This window comes from Herpailurus yagouaroundi, unplaced genomic scaffold (genome assembly GCF_014898765.1).
Source record: "Herpailurus yagouaroundi ecotype Mexico unplaced genomic scaffold, PumYag 184, whole genome shotgun sequence".
In the NCBI taxonomy this organism is placed as follows: Eukaryota; Metazoa; Chordata; class Mammalia; order Carnivora; family Felidae; genus Herpailurus; species Herpailurus yagouaroundi.
Genome location: NW_024412415.1, coordinates 38,411,803 through 38,436,399, shown reverse-complemented (window position 1 = coordinate 38,436,399; position 24,597 = coordinate 38,411,803). Strand labels below are relative to the sequence as shown.

At 55.6% G+C, this 24,597-nt stretch overlaps 1 protein-coding gene across 1 annotated transcript in view; it reads right to left on the bottom strand.

Annotated features, from left to right (window-relative positions):
- LOC121041982 (coiled-coil domain-containing protein 33-like) overlaps positions 1-24,597 on the bottom strand; it is a 72,056-nt gene that overhangs the window by 36,247 nt on the left and 11,212 nt on the right. The window contains 3 exon segments of the mRNA XM_040493249.1: positions 8,209-8,360; positions 8,363-8,372; positions 14,788-14,888. Of these exon segments, the coding sequence (XP_040349183.1) occupies positions 8,209-8,360; positions 8,363-8,372; positions 14,788-14,888 (263 nt within the window).

The window sequence follows — 24,597 nt, the reverse complement described above, 5'->3', positions numbered from 1 at the left end:
GGAGAGGGTACAGCTGGCTAGGAAATACCATGGCCCTACGGGATGAAATGATAGTCCCTTGGCAAGGTATCGGCCTGGGTGAAACAGCCCTGGGAGGTCTCTCCATGACTTGAGATCCTTCTTGATCACTCTGAACACCCCCTCTCTGAGTATCAACTTCTCATGGATGTAGCCTTAGCACAGGAGGAATGTGGACAGACATATAGGTGAACTTCCCAACCTCAGGAGAATGACCTGAATCACTCTCATTCTTGTCTCTGGCCTAACTTGTATGGTGTATGGTCCACATTCTGAGTCTGGCATCTCAGACATAGAGCCCTGCCTCCTGCCCCCTTCTCAAGAGACCAGCCTTCCCGAGGGGCCCAAATACCCAAGTGCTGGCTGGGGTCTGGAGCCTGCTCAGTCGCCCTCTGCCTTGGGAGACTGTGGGCAAAGGACAGGTGGGTATTATCTGTTTAGTACCCCCACCACACACACACACACACACACACACACACACACACACACACACGCTAGGTGAGCCCCTCAAGGGCTTGTCCTGTCACTGCTGAAGCTGTTTCCAGTTCCCACCTAGGCACAGTGGGACCCAGCAAGTGTTTACTGAATGGGGGAAGGTGTGGAAGAACCTTCCTTTCCTCTCCAGCTCTGCTAGGCCAGGCCCCTGGCCCAGACTGCTGGGAACCTGCTCTAATCTGGGGCAGCTTCTCAGTACTGCCTCAGAAGCAGCTGTTGGGCTGGGACGAGGGTTCAGATCTCAAGTTCTAAGCCCAAGTACATCCTCAAAGGGAGGGAAGCAGAGCCCAGCTGCGGGGACTGGGCTCCCCGAAGGCCCTGGGTCCCCAGGGCCGGATCCTGGGTCTGGTTTTCCTGCCACACTGACATCCTAAGGGCCCCCAGTCATAGTCACAGGCTGGCCCCAAGCCCTGCTTCTCCAACACCCCCAGGGCACCCTAGCATGTACACGGCACTTTCCACAGGCCCCAGAGCTGCCCGAAAGTCAGGCAACAGGTCACAGGGAGGGAGATACAGGACAATCAACCTCTCTCCCCACTCAGGGCCAGCAAATCTGCCCCTACCTTTGTTTGGGGGCAGCCACCGCCTGCCCTCCCCAGGGATAAAACCCCACAGCCTCCTGAGCATTTCTGGGCCAGTCATGCTGAAGGCCGGAGAGAGTGGATTAGTGTTCAGGCTCACAGGCTGTGGGTTTGAGTCTCAGCCCTACCGACTGCGTGGGCTCATCCTTTAAACATCTCTGAGCTCAAGACAGTGTTCCATATCTCACAGGCTTCTGGATGGATGGTGAGCCCCAGGGGGGCAGGGGGGAAGGGGACGAGAAGGCCAGTTTGGGAAGGCTGAGTCTGAGGTGGAGTATACATCGGCTGGTGGGTCCATGGGGCTACAGGGCAGGAGAGAGGACTGGGCTGGAGCTAGACATTCCTGGACCTTCAGGACGGGGCTTGGGGGTAGCCTGGGATGAGGGAGATCTTCAGGGAGTGGGGGGCAATGAGGGATCCAGGGAGATGCCAAGGACTAAACAGGGAGCACCAACATTGACCGGGTATGGGGTGAAAGGATCCCACAGAGGAGTGGCCAGAGAGAAGAGGGAATCAAAGGGGGCTCGTCCTGGAAGCGAAGAAAGAGGGGGCTTCAGGAAGGGGGATGTGCCTCTGAGACACATATAGAGAGTGGGTCCCCACGGGGAGGCCCCTGGGAGAAGAGGACAGCTGGCCAAGTTGGAGGCTGAGTCTGAATGGGTGGAGGGATCAGGAGAAGACATGACGCGAGGCCCAGAGATTCAGCTGCGCAGAGGTGTTTGGTCTGTGTGTAGAAACTGGCTAATTTCACACAACAATGTGGATTTCTGACTTCTCATGAAAAACAGAGACAGCCCACAACCCAAGCCTACAGTCCTCCACGGCAGGAACCTGAGGGGCTGACTGGGGGCTGCTTCCCCGAAGGAGCCCTGCGCTCTTGACTTGGTCTCACACACTGGCTGCTTTCAGCATCTGTGGAGCCGGCTCCTCAGGCCCGAAGGCACTGACTTTGCTGCCCCCGGTGCCCCTCCCTCTGATGGAAGCTCACTGCGTGTAGGGAGACAGCACAAGGGCAGGAGGAGCTGAACTGGACCCCAAGCCCCAGTTCCCTGCCCAGTAGCCTGCCTCCCTCTTTGATGGATGCCAGACCATGCAGCATCTGACCTGGAAGCCTGAGGTGGGAAGCAAGGGGCACAGAAGCCAGTCAAAGCCCCAAGGGGGGACCCCACTTCCTGGCCATCTGTGATGCCCCGGAGGCAGGGGTGGGGGAAGGAGGGGCCCTGTCAGCAGCTTTGCCCGTGCTTAGAAATAAGCAGCCGAGACAGCCTGTGTGTTATACAATGGGGACACCAGGAAAGCTCCCCACTGGCCTGCCTCGTTGCCTGAAATCTCCCCATTAAAACTTGCTTCTCTTGGTAAGCATTGGCCTCTTGGGCTGCCCTCCAGGATTCCAGTGCCTCTGCAGAAGAGCTCATGCTTTTTGGGTCTGAATAAATGTTTCGGGCATGAGAAGGACCTCAGGGGCCCCGCATGGCGGTGATAGGGGAACATCTGGAAAGATCCTTAATGGCTTCAGTCTGGCTTGCGGGGGGGGGGGGGTGGGGGGCCGGTGGGCGGGGGACGGTCTCAGGCAACCCTCCCCTTTTAACCACTGACACCAGCTGTGTTTACAGCTCTGGGATACAAGGCCGTTCTCACTGAACAAAAATTCTGAGGCTCTGAGCCTCAAGGGACTGACATCATTTGGAGAAGGTGTGGAGAGGTCTGGCCACACCATAGGCTGGGGACTCTGCAGGGGAGATAAGACCCGAGATTCTCAGGCCTCTCCAGGGCCTTCTCCCCCATGCTGTGCCTTTTCCCACAAGCATCCTGCTGGAAGGGAAGGAACCTTGGCCTCTACCAGAGAGAGTCACTAGTGGCCAAACAGAGACACTTATCTTTATCTGCTCCATTCTTACTGGCCAACCAGACAAGTCCCTTCACTTCCCTGGGTCTTGACCTCTTTGGCCATCGCATGGGGCTAATGCAACCTGCCTGCCAGGGCTGCTGTATTAGAGCCAGGGTGCAGAAGAACCGAGCTCTGCGTGAGCTCAGCGTGGGCCACCATCAGCAAATGGGGGCTGCTTTTTTCCTGGCACTGTCCCACGCTCACTGTCACTGTGTGTATTTTTGTTATTTTTGCTGAGCCCAGCCCTCTGGCTGCTGAGATAAGCTCACGGGTCACCTATGAGTCATGCCAGGCCTCCACCCACTCTGCCCAAATCCCTGCCCTCTGGAGCCTTTGGCCAAGGCTCACAGCCAGGCAGGGGGAAGGTGTGGGCAATCCAGATCCCAGGAAGGGTCTTCAGACTGCTCACTGGATCTTCTCTGGAAGTCTGGGTTAGGACCCTGAGGCCAACACCCCTTCTAAGAGGGGCAACCACTGCATGAGGATCAAGTCAGGGAGTGAGGTTGAAAAAGCTTTTAGATTTTGGAATCCTGGATCCTGGCTTGGGTATGCACTATAGTTCTGTGACTCTGGCCACCTCACAGAAATCTGCTGAGCCCTTAGTGACCTCATCTGCAAAATGGGGATAGTATTTTACCTAGCTCAAAGGACTAAGTGATGATTAAATTATGGGAAGCACATACATACCACACACACACGTACACACACATGGACAAACACATGCATTCCTAGCATATTTGCCAAATACATGGTAGGCACTTGGTAAATATGACCTTTAACCTTCTCCTACGAGGACCTTACACAATTGTCTTACTTTCAGTACTTTCTCCAATTAGTCACTAGGGTCAGAGCTCTGTCTGTGGCCAGGGTAGGGGCCCAGTGTGTGATTAGGGCTCAGTCTATGACCGGAGTCAGGGCTCAGCGTATGACCAAGGTCAGTCTCAGTCTGGGACCAGGGTCAGGGCTCTCAGGCTCACCCAAGAAAACCAAAGATCCTCCAAATATGACTCACTGGCTCTGACCTGTGCTCTGCCCCGCCCACTGTGGCTCCGGCCAGGCCTTCCCCCACGTGCACAGAGGAAGCAGCCCTTCCCCTCCCTGTCCTGGCTCCAGCCCTGTTCCTTAGCTCTGGGCAGCAGGTGGTCAGAGCAGCCACTGCCAACTGGCAACCCAGCCACCAATCCTTTGGCCGAGGGTTAGAACCCCACAGGATGTCTCCTGGCTGACCCCTTCCCCAGACCCTGCCTGTGAGGGCACCCCCCACCTGTCAGGGCCACTGCCTTCCTGGTCCCTGCTGGGCTCTGACTGGCAGGTCTCTCTGTGCCAGGCCAGGAGGCAGGTGTTGGGCACTGCTCAGGCTCAGATCGGTCAGGGGAGACCTGGGGCCCGGGCACTGGCCCAGCAGACCTGGACTTGGAATCTGTCTTGCATGTACAGCTGGGGCTCTTGTTGTCTCTTAAGAACGGACACTATTTCCCAGGCCAGAGCACGAATCAGCTTGGCAAGCCTTGAAACAGCACAGAGACCAGAATAGACATCCTGGCCACGGGAAGACTAAGACTCAGAGAGGGACAGGGACTACCCTGTCAGGGGCAGTGAGCCAGATTCTGGGGTTTCCTGATCCCATTCTCACTTTTCTCCACTGCCCCACCGCTTTCTTCTGACAGATCTCCCATGCCCACCGTGGGCACTGGGGGTAACCTTTACTCTGTGTCATACTTCACACCTGTCAGCATCTCCCACTGGCTCCCCATCCCTACAGCCCTCTGAGGCAGCTTCCTGGGAGAGGCATTTGAGCAACGAGAGGACAAGGAGCCTTCCCAAAGTCACAGAGCAAGCTAGAAATGGGGCCGGATTCACTCAACAGTTATTGACAGCCTCCTATGCTCCGGGTGCTGTGTTAAATAGTAGGGATAGAATGGGGAGCAATACAGACCTGGTGGTCACTTGTTGAACTAGAGGGCCACTATGGGGGTAGGTTTGAGGAAGAGTAAGCCAGGAATCCCATGAAAGCACATCAAACTTGTGAGGCCAGCTGTGACACTGCAGAAGTAAAAAGTCCCAGGGAGGTGTGGAATGTAGGAAACTTTGGCCTGGTCTGGGAGGTCAGGGGGGACCTCCTGGAGGAGGTGATTTAGCTGGGATCCAAAGAGGGGAGGGGAAGGGAGAATGTTCTGGGGGAGGGATCCTGAAAGGCCTAGGGAGAGAGGAAACAGGGTCTGCTCAGAGAACTGAGAGATAGACACGTGGTACAGCTGGAGCGAAGAAAGGGAGATGGGAGTCATGCTGCTGGGGATCTGGAGGGGGCCACAAGGACCCAACCTTGCTGGGTCTAGAATCCTCTTTACCCTGGGAGCAGTGAGAACCCTTGGGGTTTGAAGATGGGTAAGATCAGATGTGCTAAGAAGAGAAAAGTGCAGAAGCTTAAGGTGGGGCGAGCCGGCAGAGAGAAGCAGCCAGATTTCAGATACAGGAGACACATTTACAGGACTCGGGGATGGAGTGGGCGGGGGGGGGGGGGGGCGTTGGGGGGGGGGGAGGAATATGACTACTGACAGCAGGATGAGGATGTTATGCAGACAGTACAGAGGAAGAGGACGACCAAGGGTTGAAACCTGGGACAGGCCAGCATCTGGAAAGATGAGATGCCCAGCGGACGTAATGGGGTCAAGCACAGCCGCCATTTTAGAGAAAGCTATTTCAGAGGAGTAGAGGGGTCAGACTGGAAGCAGGTCAATGGCTCAGATGGAAAGAGTTGGAACCACAAGATGAGCCACGTGGACTTCTTGGTCTGGGTCAATCACGGCGAGAGGTGTGCTCTATTATACTAGATCGGCTTGAGGCTGGAGCCTGCACAGGAGTGAAGTGACCAAGCCCCCAGCTAGGGAGTCCCCATCATTAGACCTGAGTTCTCTTCAGCTCCCCACTAATGGGCTGAATGAGTAAATGACTCCGGGGTACTCTTAGGCCTGTGCTTTAACTCCTACTCCACCATTGTCCCCGCAGGTCGGCCTGCTGGGGATGCAACAGACCCAGAGAGAGGGCGGAACTAGGCAGGGACAGGAAGCCCCAGAGGTGAGACCCCTAGGGATGGCAGAGAGCAGGAGGCTCAGCCAGAAGACCAAGCTGAGGGCACCAGAAACACAGGCATGAGAATGATGAGAAAAAGTGTTTTGAAAGACTATGGAAGATCAATATTATTAATATATATTAAATATATACCCTATATACTTTAAGCATTGCAATATTCATCGTGAGAGGAAGGAACGCTTCGGGGGACTGGCTTCTCATGCCTGTGGTCTGCTTTGTTAATGGCGTATGTGGAATCAGACATCCAGGGCACATCAGATTCTTCCCAGGGCTTCTGGCTTCTGAGGGTCTGGGTCGTCCCTTTGGGGTTCCTGCCTGGGGCTGGGGGCTCGCTGCGAAAGCCTCTTTCAGGTTCCTGACAGCTGGGCCTTCCTTCTCAGAAGCCCTCCCTTCTGCTGTCATTTGCATCTCATTAGCACCCCCGGGGCTGGTGGCGGCTCAGCCGCCAGGAGCCCTGGAACGCCCCGGAACGCGGGGCCGCAGGCTCGGCCGGGCTCTGCTCCCTGCCCCCTCCCTGGGTGGAGATGGGTGCAGCCATGCGCTCTCCCCGCCGCCCCCACACCCCTCGCCCAGGCTCCGGCCGGCTGGGCTCCCGCCGCGCGTTCCCATGGCAACCGGGTGAAGGCGAGGGTCGCGGTGCCCGCCGCAGAGCAACGCGGCGCCCCGCTCCCCGCCCCGCCGCCCAGGCTGGCGTGGTGATAGGCAGGGCCTCAATCTCCCGAGATGATCGGCGATAATTGGTTTATGGAAATAGCTGAGGGGAGAAGGCGAGCTCCCTGCCAAGCCCACTCTCTGCCACCTGTCCCTCCTCACGGCGGAAATGGAGTTGGGGGAGGGGAGGGCCGAGGAGCTGGGTGGGTGGGTGGAAATGGGCCTTTTGAGACAAGCAAGTGTCCCACCTGTTGGTCTCCAGCACACCATCTACCCTCCTTTCAACTGTGTGGAGGTGCGGGGGTTGTTGTCATAGCTACTGGCTGGCTGTCTCCGTGGCTCCTTGATCCCTAAGTCGGCGCTCAGGCCCAGTCTGGGCGCATTGTGGGGGAAATGGACGACCTGGGATGTGTCCTCTGGAGCCCCGGTTTGGGGAACAGAAGAACAGCCCATAACTGTAATTATGTGAAGTGTGTCAGATCAGAGTTGCCATTGCTGTGCAGCTCCAGAGAGGAGAGCTCAACTCTGGTGGCTGCCTGGAGGAGGAGGCAGTCAAGAATAAGGCTTTGAAGGTGGGATTTCAGGAGTGTTGGGTGAGGGCTGGGGCAGGCACTCCCCCAAAGGACATGTGGGCAAAAGCCTGAGGCAGGCACTGAGCTGGAATTAGCAGAGGAGGGGAGGTGTAGAGTAGCTTGTGGGGAGGCCCTGGTGGCTCCCACTGTTTACAGAGGGGCTCAGGGATGACAAGCTTGGCGGAGGGGTTACTGTGCAGTGCTTCACAACCAAGATTGAACGGATGTCCGACCTCCGTACGGAAGGTTGGCTGGATGGACACTCTGTCACCCCCTGATGCCCTCCTGGGAGAAGCGAGGCCCACAGCATGGGCAGCAGATGGCGTGGCGGGCCTCACTCGGCCACCAGGCTGGGAGAAGCGTGCAGCCTGATTGCAGCTGGCTGACGGGAGACGTGGGGTGCATTAAAGGACCAGAACTAGGGAAGTCCCTAAGATAGAAATGACCTGAGAAGTGGGGGGGGGGGGGCAAGGAGGAAGATGGCTGTGAGGACCTATCCCAGAATAGGGCGTGGGGGGATGGGGCACCCAGAGTCCCGGAGAGGCAGGCTCAGGCCTTCTTCCTTTGATCACCACCCCACTCCAAGCCCAGCCCAGCCCAGGCTTCTGTATCCAGGGGCCCTGCCTCCCTGAGGTCAAACTGTGGCCAAGCCCTGCCCAGCTGGCTGTGGGATCAAGGAGTGGCTCTTCCTTCCTTCCCCAGTCCTGGTGAACAGCTTCCCACGCAGCAGGGAAGATGTCAGGCCTCACGCGTACAGAGCCTCCAGCCCCTGTGTGATTCACACTTGGCTTTCCTCTCTGGGTATCACGGTTCCCACCCCCAACCTTTGGTTGCTCACATTCCAAATATCCATCCACTGGTTTCTGCTCACAGCCCCGCACCAGCCCCTGTCCCTACTCCCGGCACCACTTACACTACCACGTATGGCCACGGCTCAGAGCCATCCTTGCAGGTGGGTAGGTTGGTGGCCCCGTGGAGAGTGACCATGATGGTCTCCTTATTAGGGGGAGACAGGTGGCTGGTGACAGATTCCACACTCTGTGAGGTGTTCAGGGGCTCCTCTGGGCTCTCAGTGACCTGTGGAGAGAGCCAGGGCTGAGTGGCCTCTTCCCGGTGGTCCCCTGCCCTTACTGCCTCCTTAGAACTCCAGCCCCTCACCGATCCCCTCCCCACCAAGTGCCTTTCCCTTTGTCATCCACCCACCCCCACCCAGTTTGGTCAAAGGGCACTTGCCTTTGACCCCATCTTCTCCCTACCTCTGTCCCACACCCCACGTCTGCCCCAGTCCGTGATCACTTCCTGCGGAGGGAGACAGGGCTTCATCTCTCAAGTCCAGTCTCACTGCTAAAACCTTTGCTTTTGTGGGTGCCCTTGCCTCTAATTCCTAAATCCCACCTGCAGCTAGCCTTCTCCCTCGGTCTCTCCTGTAACCTCAGCCCAGTCCATCTGTCACCTTAGGTCCTTCCTGTGCACAGCCCCTTACAGTTTACAAAGTTCATCCACATCCATGGAGTCACCCAAGGCATTAATGAAAAGGGACGAACGTGTCTGTCCCAGATGCCCCTCTCTCTTCTCCCCAGAGAACCCTGCAGACCAGGAAGGAGTGGCACCTGCCTGCACATGGCGCCCCCTAGGCTGGCTGCCCCAAGCGGACACACATGTGGGAGCTCACCAGCTCACCAGCTTGTGACTCAGGGCCTGAAGGACCATGGTATTCAGTGAGAGCTGCTGAGAGGAGACAGAAGCAGCGGCCGGGCAATCAGGAAAGGCTGCTGGGAAGAGGAGGACCTGAAGGGTTGGGACCTTTTATCTAGAAAGTTTGCATGAGGCACCTGGGTGGCTCAGTCGGTTGGGTGTCCGACTTTGGCTCAGGTGATGATCTCACAGTGGTGAGTTTGAGCCCCGTGTCAGGCTCTGTGCTGACAGCTCAGAGCCTGGAGCCTGCTTCAGATTCTGTGTCGCTCCCTCTCTGCCCCTCCTCTGCTTGTGTTCTCTCTCTCTCTCAAAAATAAACATTAAAAAAAAAAAATAGCAAGTTCAGTCTGTCAGACCCTGACAGGGGGCAGGCCCTGGTAGGGGGATCCCCTGGCTCAGTCCTGATGAGCACCGAGCGTCAGCAGAGCTGGGTTTAAACCAGCTCTGCTCCTCAACACCATGGACCCGAAGCCCCGTCATGCTGAGAGTCAGTTTCCCCAATGGGACAATGTGGGCTTGGACCAGCCTATTTGGAAGCTGCCCTGCTTCCTGTGTGAGGGCCCCAGTTCCCCACACATTGTCTGCTCCCACCTTGAGCCTGAGGGTTCTGGGCGCAGTGACTCCTGGCTCTCAGAAGCCTCTGGGCAGAGGGAAAGGGAAGGGCCTGAGGACTTTGACGCCTCTTAACGTCATTCCGTTCTGATAGTGGCGGGGTGAACATTACATGAGCCCTGACAGCATGGCCTACCAGCCCTGCCTTCAAACCATGTCTAGGGGGCCCCTGGGTGGCTCAGTCCGCTAAGTGTCCAACTTCGGCTCAGGTCATGATCTCAGGGTTCATGAGTTCGAGCCCCACATCTGGCTCTGCGCTGACAGCTCGGAGCCTGCTTAGGATCCTCGCCTCCCTCTCTCTCTGCCCCTCCTCCACTCGCGTGCACTCTCTCTCTCTCAAAAATAAACATTAAACAAAACAAAACAAAACTCATGAAACCATGTCCAGACTCTGACCCCTTCTGCATGCCTGACTGTTTCCTTTCTGGCACTCCCTCCACCCTGCCCATCTCACAGAGCAGCCAGAGTGATCCTTTACAGATTTCAATCAGACCAGATCTGTCACTGCTCAAAACAGTGGCTCCCTGTTTCCTTCAGAGCTTCGCTGGCCCGTCAGGACCTACACACTCTGGCCCAGGAAACCGACCTCGCCTCATGCCCCTGGGCGTCTTGCCCACTGGCTCCAGCCCCGCTGGCCTCTGGGTGGTTTCTTGCACATCCCAAGCTGGCTCCCACCTTCAAGCCTTTGTCTGGGTGGGTCCCTCTTCCCCTGTATGTCCATCCCTGTGGCTTGTTCCCTCACTTCCTACAGATCTAATGTTATCACAAAGGCCTTCTTGGTACAATCTGTGGTCCTTGACTAACAAGATGACTAATTAGGAGGTGAGAAACCCCCAGCCCCAGAAGTGCCAGCTCTACAGAGAGACCCCTCCTTCTGCCTGAGGAAGGCCCCCTCCGCAGGACCCAGGGGGCGCCTATCACCATCTGCAGAGGTGTTGAGAGTTATCCTTCCCCCTCTCCCCCTCTCCCCTGCCAGGCCATGATGGGAGGAGGGGAGGGAGGTCAATGTGCAGAAAGAACCCCTACCAGAAGGAAGGGGACGGGGAGGGGGGAAACAGGCTCAGTGTCACCTCTCGCTTCATAGGTCAGAGATACTGCCTTCCCAATGTCCCACCCTCACTGTGTGCCCCCCGTAACCCACTCCACTCTCCATCAGGCTTAGTCTTTTGGTTTAGTGCCAGGGGAGCAAGACCAGCGACCTGGAGTGTCCAGAAATGTAGGTTTCAGTCCAGGTCTGCCCCAGCTCCCAGTGGGGTCTTACTTTTCCCACCTGGTCAGTGGGGATATCTGGAATGGTTTTGTAATCTTCCCTGTGGAAGGCCTAAGGTTCTGCAGTGAGGTCAGGAGGGGTGACTAACGTGTCTCTCCATCACCCTGATGCCCAGGAGAAGCCCAAGATGGTGGCCCCCTCCCCCTTGTTTCTGTGGGGGTACAGGGCCTGTCCCCAGCCTCCTATGGCCCCCAGAAGTGAGGACCCAGCATCACGGTAGCCCCACAGCCCAACCAGTGATTCTGCAGACCAGGCCCATGAGTTGTGTCCTCTCTCTGTCCCCTACTGCCTCTATGCCTCCCCTTGTGGGACAGCCTTCTGGGAAATACAGCTTCCAGGAGGCTGGACAAAAACTGCTCGTGCTTCACTTCTGGGCATGAGGCCAGATGCCAGGCTGGCGCCTCCTGGTGAGGGCCGCAGGCATGTGCCGCTGGGCAGGCTGGGCCCAGGGCCAGGGAGGCCTGGAGCGGGGACTGTGGGCCAACCTCTCAGCCTTCCCCTTCCTTCCTTCCTACCTCTGGAAGGACAATCTGCAGGCTTCCCTCGGAGCTGTGTCTGCATCAGGACCAAAGTCCCCCCTCACCCGGATTCCGGTTCCCCAGCTGTATCTTAAGGGCTTTGAGTTAAAAAATGGCCTTTCATGTTCCTTCTAGTTTCAGCATCTAAACTTGCTTGGGAGTTACAATGGCCACTGGAGGGCCCTCTCCTAGGTGGGGAATCAGGCTCAGGGAGACCAAAGCCCTTGTGTCTGGGCCCTCGGCTTTGCTAGCGGGCAGAGTGGGAAGTGGGATGGGGTCTGTGTCTCCACCTTGTGAGGTCTCTGCTCTGCCCTGTTAGTGTTTTCTGGACATGCTGAGCTTTCTCTGGGCCACAACGTATACGCCCTCGGGCTCATTACCCAAGTAGCCAGTACTTGTTAGTAAGTACTAGCCATGGGAGTTGTGGCGTTTGGACAAGGGAAGACTCTTTTGAAGATGCCGCAAAAATCAGAAATCATAAAGAAAAGACTGATCGCTCGGATTACATTAACAATCCACACCAACTTCTATGATAGCCTCCAATTCACCACAGTCCAGAGAAAAAACAAATAGGAGAAAATATCTGCAATAGATATAAAGGGATGAATATCCCCAATACACAGAGATCTGGAAGCATCACCACAATAAAAAAGACATGAATAGAAGCTTCACAAAAGAGGAAATAGGAATATGTGATACTATATGTACACAATATGAACATTCTTACAGGAGATTCTACCCAGTCATTAAAAATGTTCCACAAAATTATGAATTAAACAAAACAAATGCGGGGCACCTGGGTGGCTCAGTTGGTTAAACGTCTCGCTTTGGTTTCAGTTCAGGTCATGATCTCATGGTTCGTGAGTTCAAATCCCAAGTCGGGCTCTGTGCTGACAGTGCGGAGCCTGCTCGGGATTCTCTCTCCCTCTCTCACTGCCCCTCCCCCGCTTGCACACACTCTCTCTCTCACACACTCTCTTTTTAAATAAGCATTAAAAAAAAATAAATCAAACAAATCCATTTCCTTCTCAGGGCTCCTACGAATGCTCCTTGGATCCCCAAACCCAGTTTGGGTGGGTGGGTGGGAATGAGCTTCAGGACCAGCTGGCAGCTTAAGGTCTCTAGGTCAGGCCAGCCTGGTGCCCGGTCCTGAGTGTGTGACATTCAAGAAAGTAGCTTAAAGGGTAGAGTCAAGGGGAGGAGCCAGCTTTGGGTAGAGAACACCAGGAACCCCAGACACCAAAGTCGAGGGTAATAAAGTAGAAACCACAGTGGGGCACCTGTAGCTATTTGGTTTGAGTCTAACAGCAAGAGAGGGTGTTCCCAGCTTAGCAAGTACCTGGTGCCTTTGGTCTTAGCTCATTCTGCCACCCCAGTTGGTACTTGGCACAGTCGAGGCCATAGGCTCAGCCTTGCCAGTTAGCAGGAGACAAGGGAGGCCTCATATTGAACAGTCTGCATTTCACCACTCAGAGATTTTAGTCCCCTCCTGGCAAGGTCTTGCTGTTCTGTCACAGATATTTATTAAGCACCTACTATGTGTCAGCACTGTTCTGAATTCTGGGGATACAGCAGTGATCAAAACCAACAAGAAGCCCTTCTTTCTAGGAGTTGGAGCATCTGCGGCCTGGGGCAGGGGTCTGGGCCAGGGCTGCAAGGGTGGAGGATGGTGGAGCATTGGCAGTCCCAGGGCAGCAGTGTGGGAATCTCCCAGAAGATCCTGGAGGGGGATGGTTGAGGCATCTCAGTAGGGTCTCTGCGCCTTTGTGACAACACAGCAAAAACTCCTTTCCAGGCTCTGCGGGGGCAGGGGTACTATACCCATTCAAGCCACATTTTTCTCTGGGTCATGGGGATACAAGACAGAAACAACCAGGTAAGGGTACCAGGAGCTGATAACACCTGCAAACACACCGAATTCAGATCCCACGTGGCCCCAGAGTACAGTATGCCTACCTTGGAAGAACACTGAGAGACCACCTCACTCTCCATTTCACGGCTGTGAAAACTGGGACCCAGATAAGGGAAGCTTTTGTCATGATTTAGGAGCAAATAAAACAAGGGACTTTGAAGGAGAGATGAGCTCATACAGATGAATGACCCCTGCCCCTAGCCCTCACCTTTTTCTTTTTGCGTCCCATCCTCTTGGGGGCAGGAGTGTTTGGCCTTGTTTAACAATCTTGGGGACCAGTACCTGATATTGGTGGCTGACCAGGCACTGGCCCTGCCCAGCTGGCCTGGGCACCGTGGAGTCTTGGGGCTTGGCAAACAGTATAGAGCGTCAGTGTTGTCTCGGGTTGGGGGAGCATACGCTGGCTCTGGGAGCTAGATGGGGGGGAAACAGTGGGGGGTTGGAGATGGCAAGGTGGGGGGCAGCCTGGAACTTTCTCAGAAGTGAGACATTCTTGGAGTGGAGGTGTCCTCAGGGCTCTGGGCTGTGACCAGCTGGGTAGGGGTCAGCAACGGAAACAATCGGCTCTTTGTACCCCCAGGAAGGTAAAGACAGGGGTGGGTGGCCCTTTCTCTGCCAAGACCTGGAAAAGCTGTGAGCTTGTCCACCCAGCTGGGTCACCTGGGCAACACTGTGTGACGTCATAGGGCAGAGCAGAAGCCACATGGGTATAGTCCAGGTATAGTGGGGCGGGGGAGCAGAAGCCCTTCTCCCTATTTTTGGAGGTGGGTCCTGCCTGCTCTCTGGCATCCAGTCCTCACCCTCCCTGCTTTTGAGACCCCAAACAGTCTATCAACCCGATTCACCAATGGCTCTGTATGCCCAGCCCCACTGTGGAGACCCAGATGCTACCCGCAGGAAGTTGCAACCTGATTGGTAAAAACAGTTATTTCTGTTAATGAATGTACAGCCATCCTGCCTCTTTGGGTGCCTGTGGTCTTTCGTTTGTTTCATAATAATAAACATGGGGCGCCTGGGTGGCTCAGTCGCTTGAGCGTCCGACTTCGGCTCAGGTCATGATCTCGCGTTTCATGAGTTCAAGCCCTGCATCGGGCTCTGGGCTGACCGCTCGGAGCCTGGAGCCTGTTTCCGATTCTGTGTCTCCCTCTCTCTCTGCCCCTCCCCTGCTTGTGCTCTCTCTCTGTCTCTCAAAAAATGAATAAATGTTAAAAAAATTTTTTTTTAAATAAAAACATACAAAATAATAATAAACACAAAGTTCAAGAAAATGGTTTCTTCTTGGCGGCTGGGCCGGAAGGTGACAGAGAGAATGGGGAATAAGTAGATATGTTATTGTAACGTCTCTTCGATTGGGCGGTCAGCTAATGGGTGTTCATTATATTGTTGCAAATAAACTATAAATAGCTAACGACGGCCGACAAATCCAATTCTGAGCTCCACAAGAAATTATTACAAAGGTAACAATTCTTTTTATTGAGCACTTACCCTGTGCCAGACGCGGTTCGAAGTCCTTTTCCGGACAGTGAGATGGCAGAATGAGGAGTGACTGGCCCTTGGCCTGGGGTGAGGTCTGCTCCCCGGGGAGGCTAGATGGGAACCGGGCCCCGAAACATGGTCAGAACCCTGGTCCGGCAAAGGTGAGATCTGGGGTACTGGGTGGGGTTGAGAGGTGCTGGAAAACTCCTGCGGCCTGCCTCTTTCTTCTGCCAGCTGTTTCAGAGCCCATATTGAGGGTTCTTCCCATTTTCCTGGGTCTGGGGACCAAAGCAGGCCCATCCTGGCAACAAGAGGCAGAAGCTTATGGCTTTCTGGAGGCCTCCTCCTTACCCCTCCACCCCTAGTCTAGAGAGAGGCAGGAAGGATGCAGCTGTCCCCAATTTAGAGACAAAAACTGAGGCCTCAAAAACTGAGGCCTCACCTACAATCAGAATTGGAAAGACCAGCCAAGGTCACCCAGATGGCCGGAGATGGAAGCTGGGAGTCCCACAGCCAGTTTTCTCCCTCCCAGGTCTGCTGAAGGTGGAGCCCCTGCCTCCTGGGCCCATCTCATCCCCACCAGGCAGGCGCACGGGTGGAAAGGGTCTCAGGGATGGTTCCCCAGCCACCTTACTGTGCCTCCTCCTTCCTGTTAGTTTCCGAGGCTGCAGCAGCAGACAGGGGAGGGGGACCAGTGCTGCCTCAGTACCTACGTGAGCCATTCACGGCCCAGTTCAGCCTTCTGCAGCAGGGCTTGAGAGAGGCCAGCAGGACACTTTGGGAGCAAAGTTTAAGGAAACCAGTGAGCACTGGTTCTCAGGGCTTGAGAGTGTTCCTGCCATCACATCTCCTCAAATTTTTTTTTTTCAATTTTTTTTTTCAACGTTTTTTTATTTTTGGGACAGAGAGAGACAGAGCATGAACGGGGGAGGGGCAGAGAGAGAGGGAGACACAGAATCGGAAACAGGCTCCAGGCTCTGAGCCATCAGCCCAGAGCCTGACGCGGGGCTCGAACTCACGGACCGCGAGATCGTGACCTGGCTGAAGTCGGACGCTTAACCGACTGCGCCACCCAGGCGCCCCACATCTCCTCAAATTTTTACCCCAGTCCCTTCCCTGCTTCACTGTGGCCCCTCACCCCCCCTGCATGTGGGCTCTGCGCTCTCACCCAGCTGCCCTACCAGCCATCTGAGCTTTGTACCCCTGGAGCCCTAGCCTTTGGCCTTCCTGCCTGGGAAGAAGATAAATGCACTGGTTCCAGGCGGTCTGGCTCCGGAGTGCTAGCGAGCCCTGCACACTCAGCAGCCACCAGAAGGGCCTTCCTACCACCTCATTTGTGGGCTGGCCGGCTCCCTGGGCCAAGGACCCCTGTGACACTCTTGTGCCACGCTAGCCCTACCCCCAGAACTGCCTCCTCCTGGCCAATGAGAATGCCATCAGCCTGGGACTGCATGTGGCTTTCCTACTTAACAACACCACGAACCTCACCTTTCCCTCTGCCTCCCCAGCTCCTTCTCTTGCCTCATTGCCCATCCCTGGTAAGGGGTACTCTGCCTCCCCCAGCCAAGGGAAATGAGCCTGCTCCCCAAATGCCTAGAGGCCAGCCCCAAGCTTTGATGACTCAGATTCCAGTGTGAGCAGAAGCAGGTAATGAGTGATCTCACAGCTAATAGGTAACCCTCCCCACCTCCCTCCAGGAGAGAGTACTTGGACCTGCCCTGAAGCTGGGCCAGGGGTTAAACACAGCCATTTAGGGAGCCTCCAGCTATGGAGGGCAAGCCACTGGACTGGATCTGAGGCTGGCTCTTGGGGAAGGAAAGGTCCTGCTTCCTCCTATGGCTTTGCACTGTGATTCACAGCTGTCCATACTTCCTCATGCTGTGTCCCAGGGCCCAGCTCCAATTGTCCCTTTAGGCCTAGATATCCCTGCATCCAGTCCAGGGAAGGGTGTCTCCCAGGGCCTGCAAACTTGGCCTTCCTTTCCCCTTAGTCCTGTCCCACACCCCTTGACATCCTCCATATTCCTCCCACCCTCCACTCTCCACCCCCATCACTTTCTCTGTATTTCGTCTGGTCCACTGCACTGGGCTTCTGGGAAAGATAAAGGATGGAGGGTGTGGGAAACTTAGCGAAGCTTATAGCTGTGTGATCTTGGTTCAGAATAGTGACCCTCTCTGAGCTTTGGTGTCCTTCCTTTTTTAATTTTTTTTTTTTTACATTTATTCATTTTTGAGAGACAGAGAGAGACAGAGCACAGGCAGGAGAGGGGCAGAGAGAGAGAGAGAGAGGGAGACACAGAATCTGAAGTAGGCTCCCGGCTCCGAGGTTTCAGCACAGAGCCCGACGCGGGGCTCGAACTCACAAAACCGCAAGATCATGACCTGAGCCAAAGTCGGACGCTTAACTGACTGAGCCACCCAGGTGCCCCTGGTGTCCCTTTTTATACAGAGGGGAAATCAGGGCTGCTCTGAGGATTGAATGAGGCAATGGAGGTACTGCTCTTAGCACTGATACTCAGTTGAGTGCTCCAAAAATGCTTGTTCTTTTCCTTGCTGAACAAACTGGGACCTGGCAGGTTCTCCCCAGCAGAAATGGGCCAGAGAAGCAAAAAGTGTCTGTAGGGTGAAATACGGACACCTCCACCCAGTGCTCAAACCTTCACATGCCCTCCCCCGCCACCAGATATTCTAGCCCCGGTCTCCCTTTTCCCCAGATCCACTCTGTGCCCAGCTTCTGGACCCCTCCGCACAGCCACACCTTTCTGGCAGACCCCTTGCCAGAAAAGTCGCCTGCTTTCCTACCTAAGTTCAATTTGTCCTTACGGTCTGGCTCAAGACAGTTCATCGAGGAAGCATTCCTGACTCCCTTCATCCCCTGCTCTGAACAGTCCTCTTTGTCCATGGTGACACCTGCCTGTGTGTGTGCTGCTGAGTTCACCCCCAACAGGTGATAAACCAGAGGCAGGGGTGTGGCACCTGGCCAAGTCCCTGCCCCTCCCCCAGAATTTGACAGGTGTCAACTGAGGCAGTTCTCTTACAGAGTCTCTGTTCTCCAAACACCACATCACGTCCCCGCAGCCGGAGTGGAATACATAGCAGGTGTTCATCTGTTGGCTGTTGAGTGGCCGACTTCAGAAGGGTCACCTCCTATAATTATGGTGGTGAATCCGCAGCCTGCCTGGCCTTAACCTTGGCTCGGCCAGGCCCCGCAGCAAGCATCTGGGCAAGTCCTCTGGCCTGTCAGGGCGGCAATTTCTCCTCTGTAAAGCAGCGAGGATAGCCTACCTGGCAGGGGCCTGGTGAGGAGCAGGTGAGAGAACAGAGGCCCGGCACATGGCAAGCGGCACTGAACCGCACTTCCTCCACGTGCACACCAGCGTGTGCCCACCTGAACCCCCGTGGCCCCCGCTTTGCAACAGGGGACTTGGGGTGATTGTAACAGGCGCGCTGTTCTCGTTGGCTCAGCAGGCACATTTATTGACCGCCTTGTTGAAGGAGCCTTCTCAGCATTCGGTAACCAGAGTTCTCACTGGGGGCGGCCCAGGGCCTATCTTCACGTCGTGAATCACTTTGCTAAAGATGCAACGTGGCTTTGGGGCATTTTTCTTTTGAAAAATCAATAACTCATTAACAAAGAACTAAATAAAGGGGTAAGCAATGGAAGCCACCTGCCATTCCCTTTCCTCAGGTGGGGGCGCAGAAGCCAGACCCACCGAAGTGGAGGAGGGGGTCCACTCGGGGTCCACTCGGGCTGGGGGTGCCATAGGCTGAACCCTCGCCCTGACTCTTCCAACCCCACAAATGTGACTAGGTCCCTCCTCTCTTTCAGTAAACACTTCAGGAGGGCCCCACTGCTCTCAGGAGAGATTGGAGTTTTCTCAGGAGACCCCGGAAGGCCTCCCAGTCTACTCACCCCAGTCTCTCCAGCCTCGTGGAAACCGATCCCTGCCTCACACCCACGCTCCAGCCACACTACACGCCTGTGGCCCCCTGAAATGGGCTCTGATCTCTCCAGCTTCCCGACCTTCACATTCACTGCTCCATCTGCCTGGACTGTTGTCGTCCCTCTGCCAGCCTGAATCATTCATGATGCGTCCTCAAGACACAAATGGAACAACCTCTAGCAAATCTGCCCTGAAACCTTCTCCCACTGCCCCCATCCCCACCCAGGGGTATCAGATCCACAGCCCCCAGGCCTCTCTGCGCCCAGGTACATGACCCACTATTACTTTCTGGGAGAGGGACTGTCTCCTCTGAGGACAGGGACTGTGCCTGGCGGTCCCATCCTCAGGGGCCAGACTATTGCCTGGCACAAAGTTGGTGCCAGGTGGGTGTTCACTGAATGAGTGAGGGATGACATTAACATCAGATGTCTTCCTCCTCCCTGTAGTTCCCCAGAAGCCCCCACTTCAGCCTAGGATAATGGTGACTGCCCCCCAGATAAGCCTCCTTCCTCCAGGGTCCAAGCCCTCAGTGGCCTTCTCTCCCCTTCTAGGGCACAAATAGCTGGTGGGTGAACCTCATAGTAAAATCAAACACTCAACAAGCACTTGCTATGTGGCAGGCCTTTCTATACGTTTTACAGACACGAACTCAGTTGTCACAAATAGGCGTGAGATAGGTACTATTCTAGTCCCCATTTCACAGATGGGAAAACAGAGGCAGAGCCTGGAGCAGAAGGGCCAAGCTTCAGACCCAGGCCACATGGCTGCAGAGACTGTACTTGGAATCACAGCCCTTGCCTTTACTGAGGGGCTTGTGGGGAGTCTGGGGTGGGGGAGACAGCCCAGAGTACCCCAGCCGTCACCCACCACCCGCCACGCCACCACCCGCCACGCCACCAGACAGGGCCTCAGGGCTTGCTCTGCAGCTGGGATGAGCCAGCAGGTCGGGGGAGCTCCAGTTACAGGAAACTGCTTATTCAGGGCCAGCGGGCTTGGGATCCCTGATTCCCTCCCTCTCAGATTCCCTACTCAGCTCGGGTCCCTCGCCCACACCGCCCACCATCTCCACCAGAGAGCACAGCCTCTGGCCCTAATCTCATTTGAGGCCATGAAATCGCATTTGCGGAGTATTAATGCAGCACGGAGCTGGCCCAGCCCTGCCTGGCTCCTGGCGGACAGGAGCCTGCAAAGCAATCTCTCGGGGAGGCGGCTCCCGGAACACCCGCCGACAAAAAGCAATTATGCTTTAAGAGGAAGATTAAAATAATATTTCCCCACCCCCCCTCCCCCATGCCCACCCGAGGGCCTCAGCTCCACGTGGCCCCCACCGCCTCCCAGCCCAGAAGTGACTCAAGGGCAGGCTTCCTGCTGGGTGCGAGGTGGGGGCAGACTCCGCCCTCTCTCTCCTGGGTGTGCCCCCATGGCCGGCCCCTCACCTGACCCCACGCTCCCCACCTTTTATTCCCCCAAGTTCCCAAAAGAAACTGTGCTCTCTCAAGCTTCTGGGCCTTTGCCTAAACGTTCCCACCCCCTGGAGTGTAGCCCTCCAACCTGTCTATCCGGCAAGCTGCCATTCACCCAGCACAAGGATCATAATAGCTAATGTTCTGTGAGTATTTAATATCTTCTTTAAATTCATTGCATATTCAAGCCAACAATCTTGTGTGTGTTGGGGGGCACTGTCATCCCCCATTTTACAAAGGAAGAAAGGAGGCACAGAGGGATTAAGTCCCAGCGCAGGACGATGGCAGAGCAGGGATTTAAGGTAGAAGTCTTTCCCCCTTCCCCCAGAGTAGACCCAGTGGCTTCCCCTCTGACATCCAAGGACCACAGTGGCCTCGCTGTGGTCTCTTATCTCCCCAAGAGCTCTGAGAGGCCAGGCCTGGAACAGAAGCAGGATTTAACACACATTACTTGCGCGGAAGAATCAGGCACCTCCCCGTAGCAGCAGCAGAAGGCCTGCGGATGTGTGTCCCGTCCCTGCCTCCAAGCCTGGATCCCTGGTGCCTTCCAGTCTGTCTCTGTTCTGGAAGTCTTTGGAATCTCCTCTCCTCCAGGAAGGGCTCCCGAATTGTAGTCAGGCTAGCATATGATTTAATCCTCACAATCATGCTGCAAAGTAACCATCACCCCCCCCTTGCCCCCCCCCCGCGGCCAGCCATTTCACAGAAGAGAAAACAGAGAAGTGACCTGATCAGGAACACCCGGTATGGGGCAGAGCAGGGATCCGAGTCCAAGGTCCATGTTTATCCACTGTACCTTCTTAGCTATAACTTTCTCTCACCCCTCAGGTTGGGAAAGGGCTGGATTCTGTCCTGAGATTATTTATGCAACACTGTTTTCTGTGTCATCCACCAACTCCAGTGGGCTAGGGGGGGTTGCGTGGAGCCTCTGAGCCATTGACAGCCCCAGCCCCGTTCCTAGTCCCTCTCCCCAATCACCCAGCACAGTGAGCACTCGTTGTTGGGGTCACCTTAAGCCTCAGTGATCTGGCTTGCCGGGAAGAAAACTGTTCCCCCAAACTGCTGCCCCTTGATCCCGCCACACCATGTAGAAAGCTCACCAAAATACGGGTCTCCCTGAGACAGAGTGCCATAAGTCACTCCCACCTCTGTGCTGGTTGCTGTACCTGAAACGACAAAAGGCTTGGCGGGCCCCTGGGTTCCAGCCTGGCTTTGCTACTGACTCCATGGGAAGACTCAGGCAAGCCATCCACCTCCACTAGGGGCTCAGTTTCCTGCTCCAGAAAATGGACATTATGAACGCTACCTTCCCACCTCCCAAGACCCATGTGATGCTTCAGTGGGCTTCGCAGGTTCCAGCTTTGCAAGCCTGGCTCAGAGAGGCCTGGGAAAAACAGGTGATGGCAGAGGGTTTGGGGCACATGGAGCCAGTACCTGCCCTCCATTCCCTTGGCACCCCTGCAACTCCCCATCCCATGAACATGCTCTCCCCACTTCATCCCAGGGTGGGAACAACATTCTTGCTGTTCCCACGCACACACCTCCACACTCCTGCTTCCACACCTTTGCTCACACTGACCTCTCCACTTGAAAACCACGATCCTCAATCTCTCCCGGAATCCCACCCCTTCTTTGAGGCAGGGATCAGATGTTCCCCTGACATCTGTGAGGTGGGTTTTAATGAACCAAGCAATTTCCCACCCCCCTCCTCACCTGACCTCACAACCTTGCCATCAGTAGGCACTGCTCTGCCCATCGTACAGATGAGGAACTTGAGGCCCAGTGAAGTCAAGTGTTTTGCTCCAAGCTACACACACACAGCTCTCGTGCAACTGAGAAATAGGGTCTTCTGCCTCCCGCCAGAACTGGTTTTCCTATGGCAGACCGAATCCTTGATGACCACCCGGTCATGCCCATCACTTCCTCCCCAGGTCCCAGCAGCCCTCGCAGACAGCTTGGAGAGTCACTGTCCTCCAACTCCTCCTACTGCCTCTCCCCACCCAGCCTGACAGCTCCCCAAAGGTTGGGGGATACAGCGACCTTGTTTACTGCTGGGGGAATGGATGGCCAGACAGATGGATGGATGGACCGATGAACACCCTGGGCTCAGGGAGGTTGGGCCATTGGCCTCCAGGGCAGGCTATCAGATCCAGATGGAGGAGGGATATCCTCACTCATTCTCCATCTCTTGGGGGAGGGGGGTGGGGCCCTGTTAGCCTCAGCTGCTCCTGAGCCCAGGACCTCTGCAGAACCAGCCCAAGCCCAGGCTGGGATGTCTCAGTTGACTCCCAACAGGCCCAGGTCAGGGCTGGATGCCCATCAGTGTTCCTTCCCTGCCGCCCTCCCCCATCCACTGTTTTATTAAAGATCAGTTCTTACAGATTGGCTTCACATGGGGTTTTAATTTCACCTCATACATCACACATGCCATGTCCCCAAGTCTCTTTCCCCTCTGGTAGAGGCTGCACTGGGGCAGGGGTGAGGGGTGTTCTGTACAGAGAGATAAAGCCAGGAGGGTCCCAAGGAGGTACAGATCTGCGTGTGGGAGGGTGTGTGACCCACGTGTGTCTATCAGTGAGTTGGTGTGAATCTCTCTTTGTGATGGGGAGGGTCCCTGCCTGTCCAGGATGAGATGTGGTGGCTCTGTGCGTACCCGCACACCCAGGAGGGTGGCTGTGCTCAGGAGTGTCTGCTGGGGGCACATCCACCTTCCAGTGGTATAAGTGAAGGAGAAGAAAGGAAGACAACCATAAAACGCCACATGACTGGATCCTCCTGCCCCTCCCCCCTCCTTCTTTCACTGTGAAGGTAACTTCTGGAGATGAGAAGGCCACCATGGTTCCCTCCCCTGGGCTGGCTGGAAGGACATCAGAAGCAGGCACCCCCTTCCGCTCCATATCCCCTTCACCAGACACATCTCTCCCTCCCTCCCTCCCTCTCTCTCTCTCTCTCTCTCTCTCTCTCTCACACACACACACACACACACACACACACACTCACACTCAGACTCACTCACACAGACTCCAGAAGGTGTGAGTCAGCAGTAGCCCCTGGCTGGAGTGGGGGAAGGTGGAGATGGGGGGGAAGGGCAGCAGGGCCATCTGGCACGCTCAGTTACAACAATCTGCTAATGGAGCTTCTTCCTCGACTAGCACCCAGGCTGGGCCAGCCTTCTCCACTCCAAAACCTGGGGGTCCCAGAGGGTGGGGCTCACAAGTTCCCATCACTCCTCCCCTGGGAGGCCGGCTAGGCAAAAGGAAGCAACCCTATTTTCTAGATGCAGAAACTGAGGCCCGGACCTATCAGTTTTGCCCAATACAGACATCTTAACTCATTACTAGAACAGCAAGCATTTATTCAACGCCTCCTGCAGGGCAGAGGCAACCGTAAGCTAGTTCATGTGTCTTTCCAGCAGTCGAGGACACAAGGATTGCTCTCCTCCATTTCACAGATGTGGAAATGGAGGCTGAGGGAAGTTATGTAATCTGCACAAGGCCACATAGCTACTAAATAAATGCTAGATATTGATCTGAACCCAGGTCTATCTGACCCCAGTATACCTGCCTCTCATTGTAAGCTGCCTGAATCCCAAACCTATTGTATACCCCATCCTTCCGAGCTCCAGACACTGATCCTGATAGCACCTCAAAGGCATATAGAGGTGACCTGGAAATCAGGCAGGGCAGGACTGAGGGACAGGCTTGGCAAGGACATAAATATGAGACCCCCCCCAACTTATGCATGTTCAGGTTCTTATCTGCTATGTCCAGGGACCTCTGAGGTCTCTTTCAGAGGTCCCTGAGAGAGAAAATCTTTCAGTGCTACTGAAGAGGAAGAGGGGACATCAGGTGGCCTGCAGGGCAATTTGGTACATTTAGTTGACGGCCTTTCTCTTCCTGAGGGGGCTGGTCATGTCCTTGTCTCTGGGCCAGCACGGGCCAGCCCTGACTCTCCTGCCAACCTCAGCCCTCCATCACCGTGATGGGTCTGCATCCCTCCCTGCGTGGGTGACAGCGCTCTCCTGGAACGCCTTGACAGTGCCTTTGTTCCTCTGAAATAAAAGAAAATCGAGCTACAAAGGGAAACCTCAGGTAGCTTTTAACGGGGGCTCAGCTGCCTGAGGCAGAGTGTGTTTAAGCTGGAGGCTGTTGTCACAGGAGCAGAAGGGGGAGCTGCCTGCAGTCTCCCTCCCACCCCCCACCCCCACTATCCCCATGATCAAGTTTACTTGAGGAAAAGGCTCTTCCAAATAGCAGCCAAGGAGGAAATCAATGAAAATTGATAGAGAAATGTAAAGCAGCTGTCCGCTGTGCGCGCGCGCGCGCGTGTGTGTGTGTGTGTGTGCGCGCGCGCGCGCGCACAGGCAGCAAAAGTGTGCTGCCTGGACCCAGGCTGACCTGCTTAGGGCCGTGT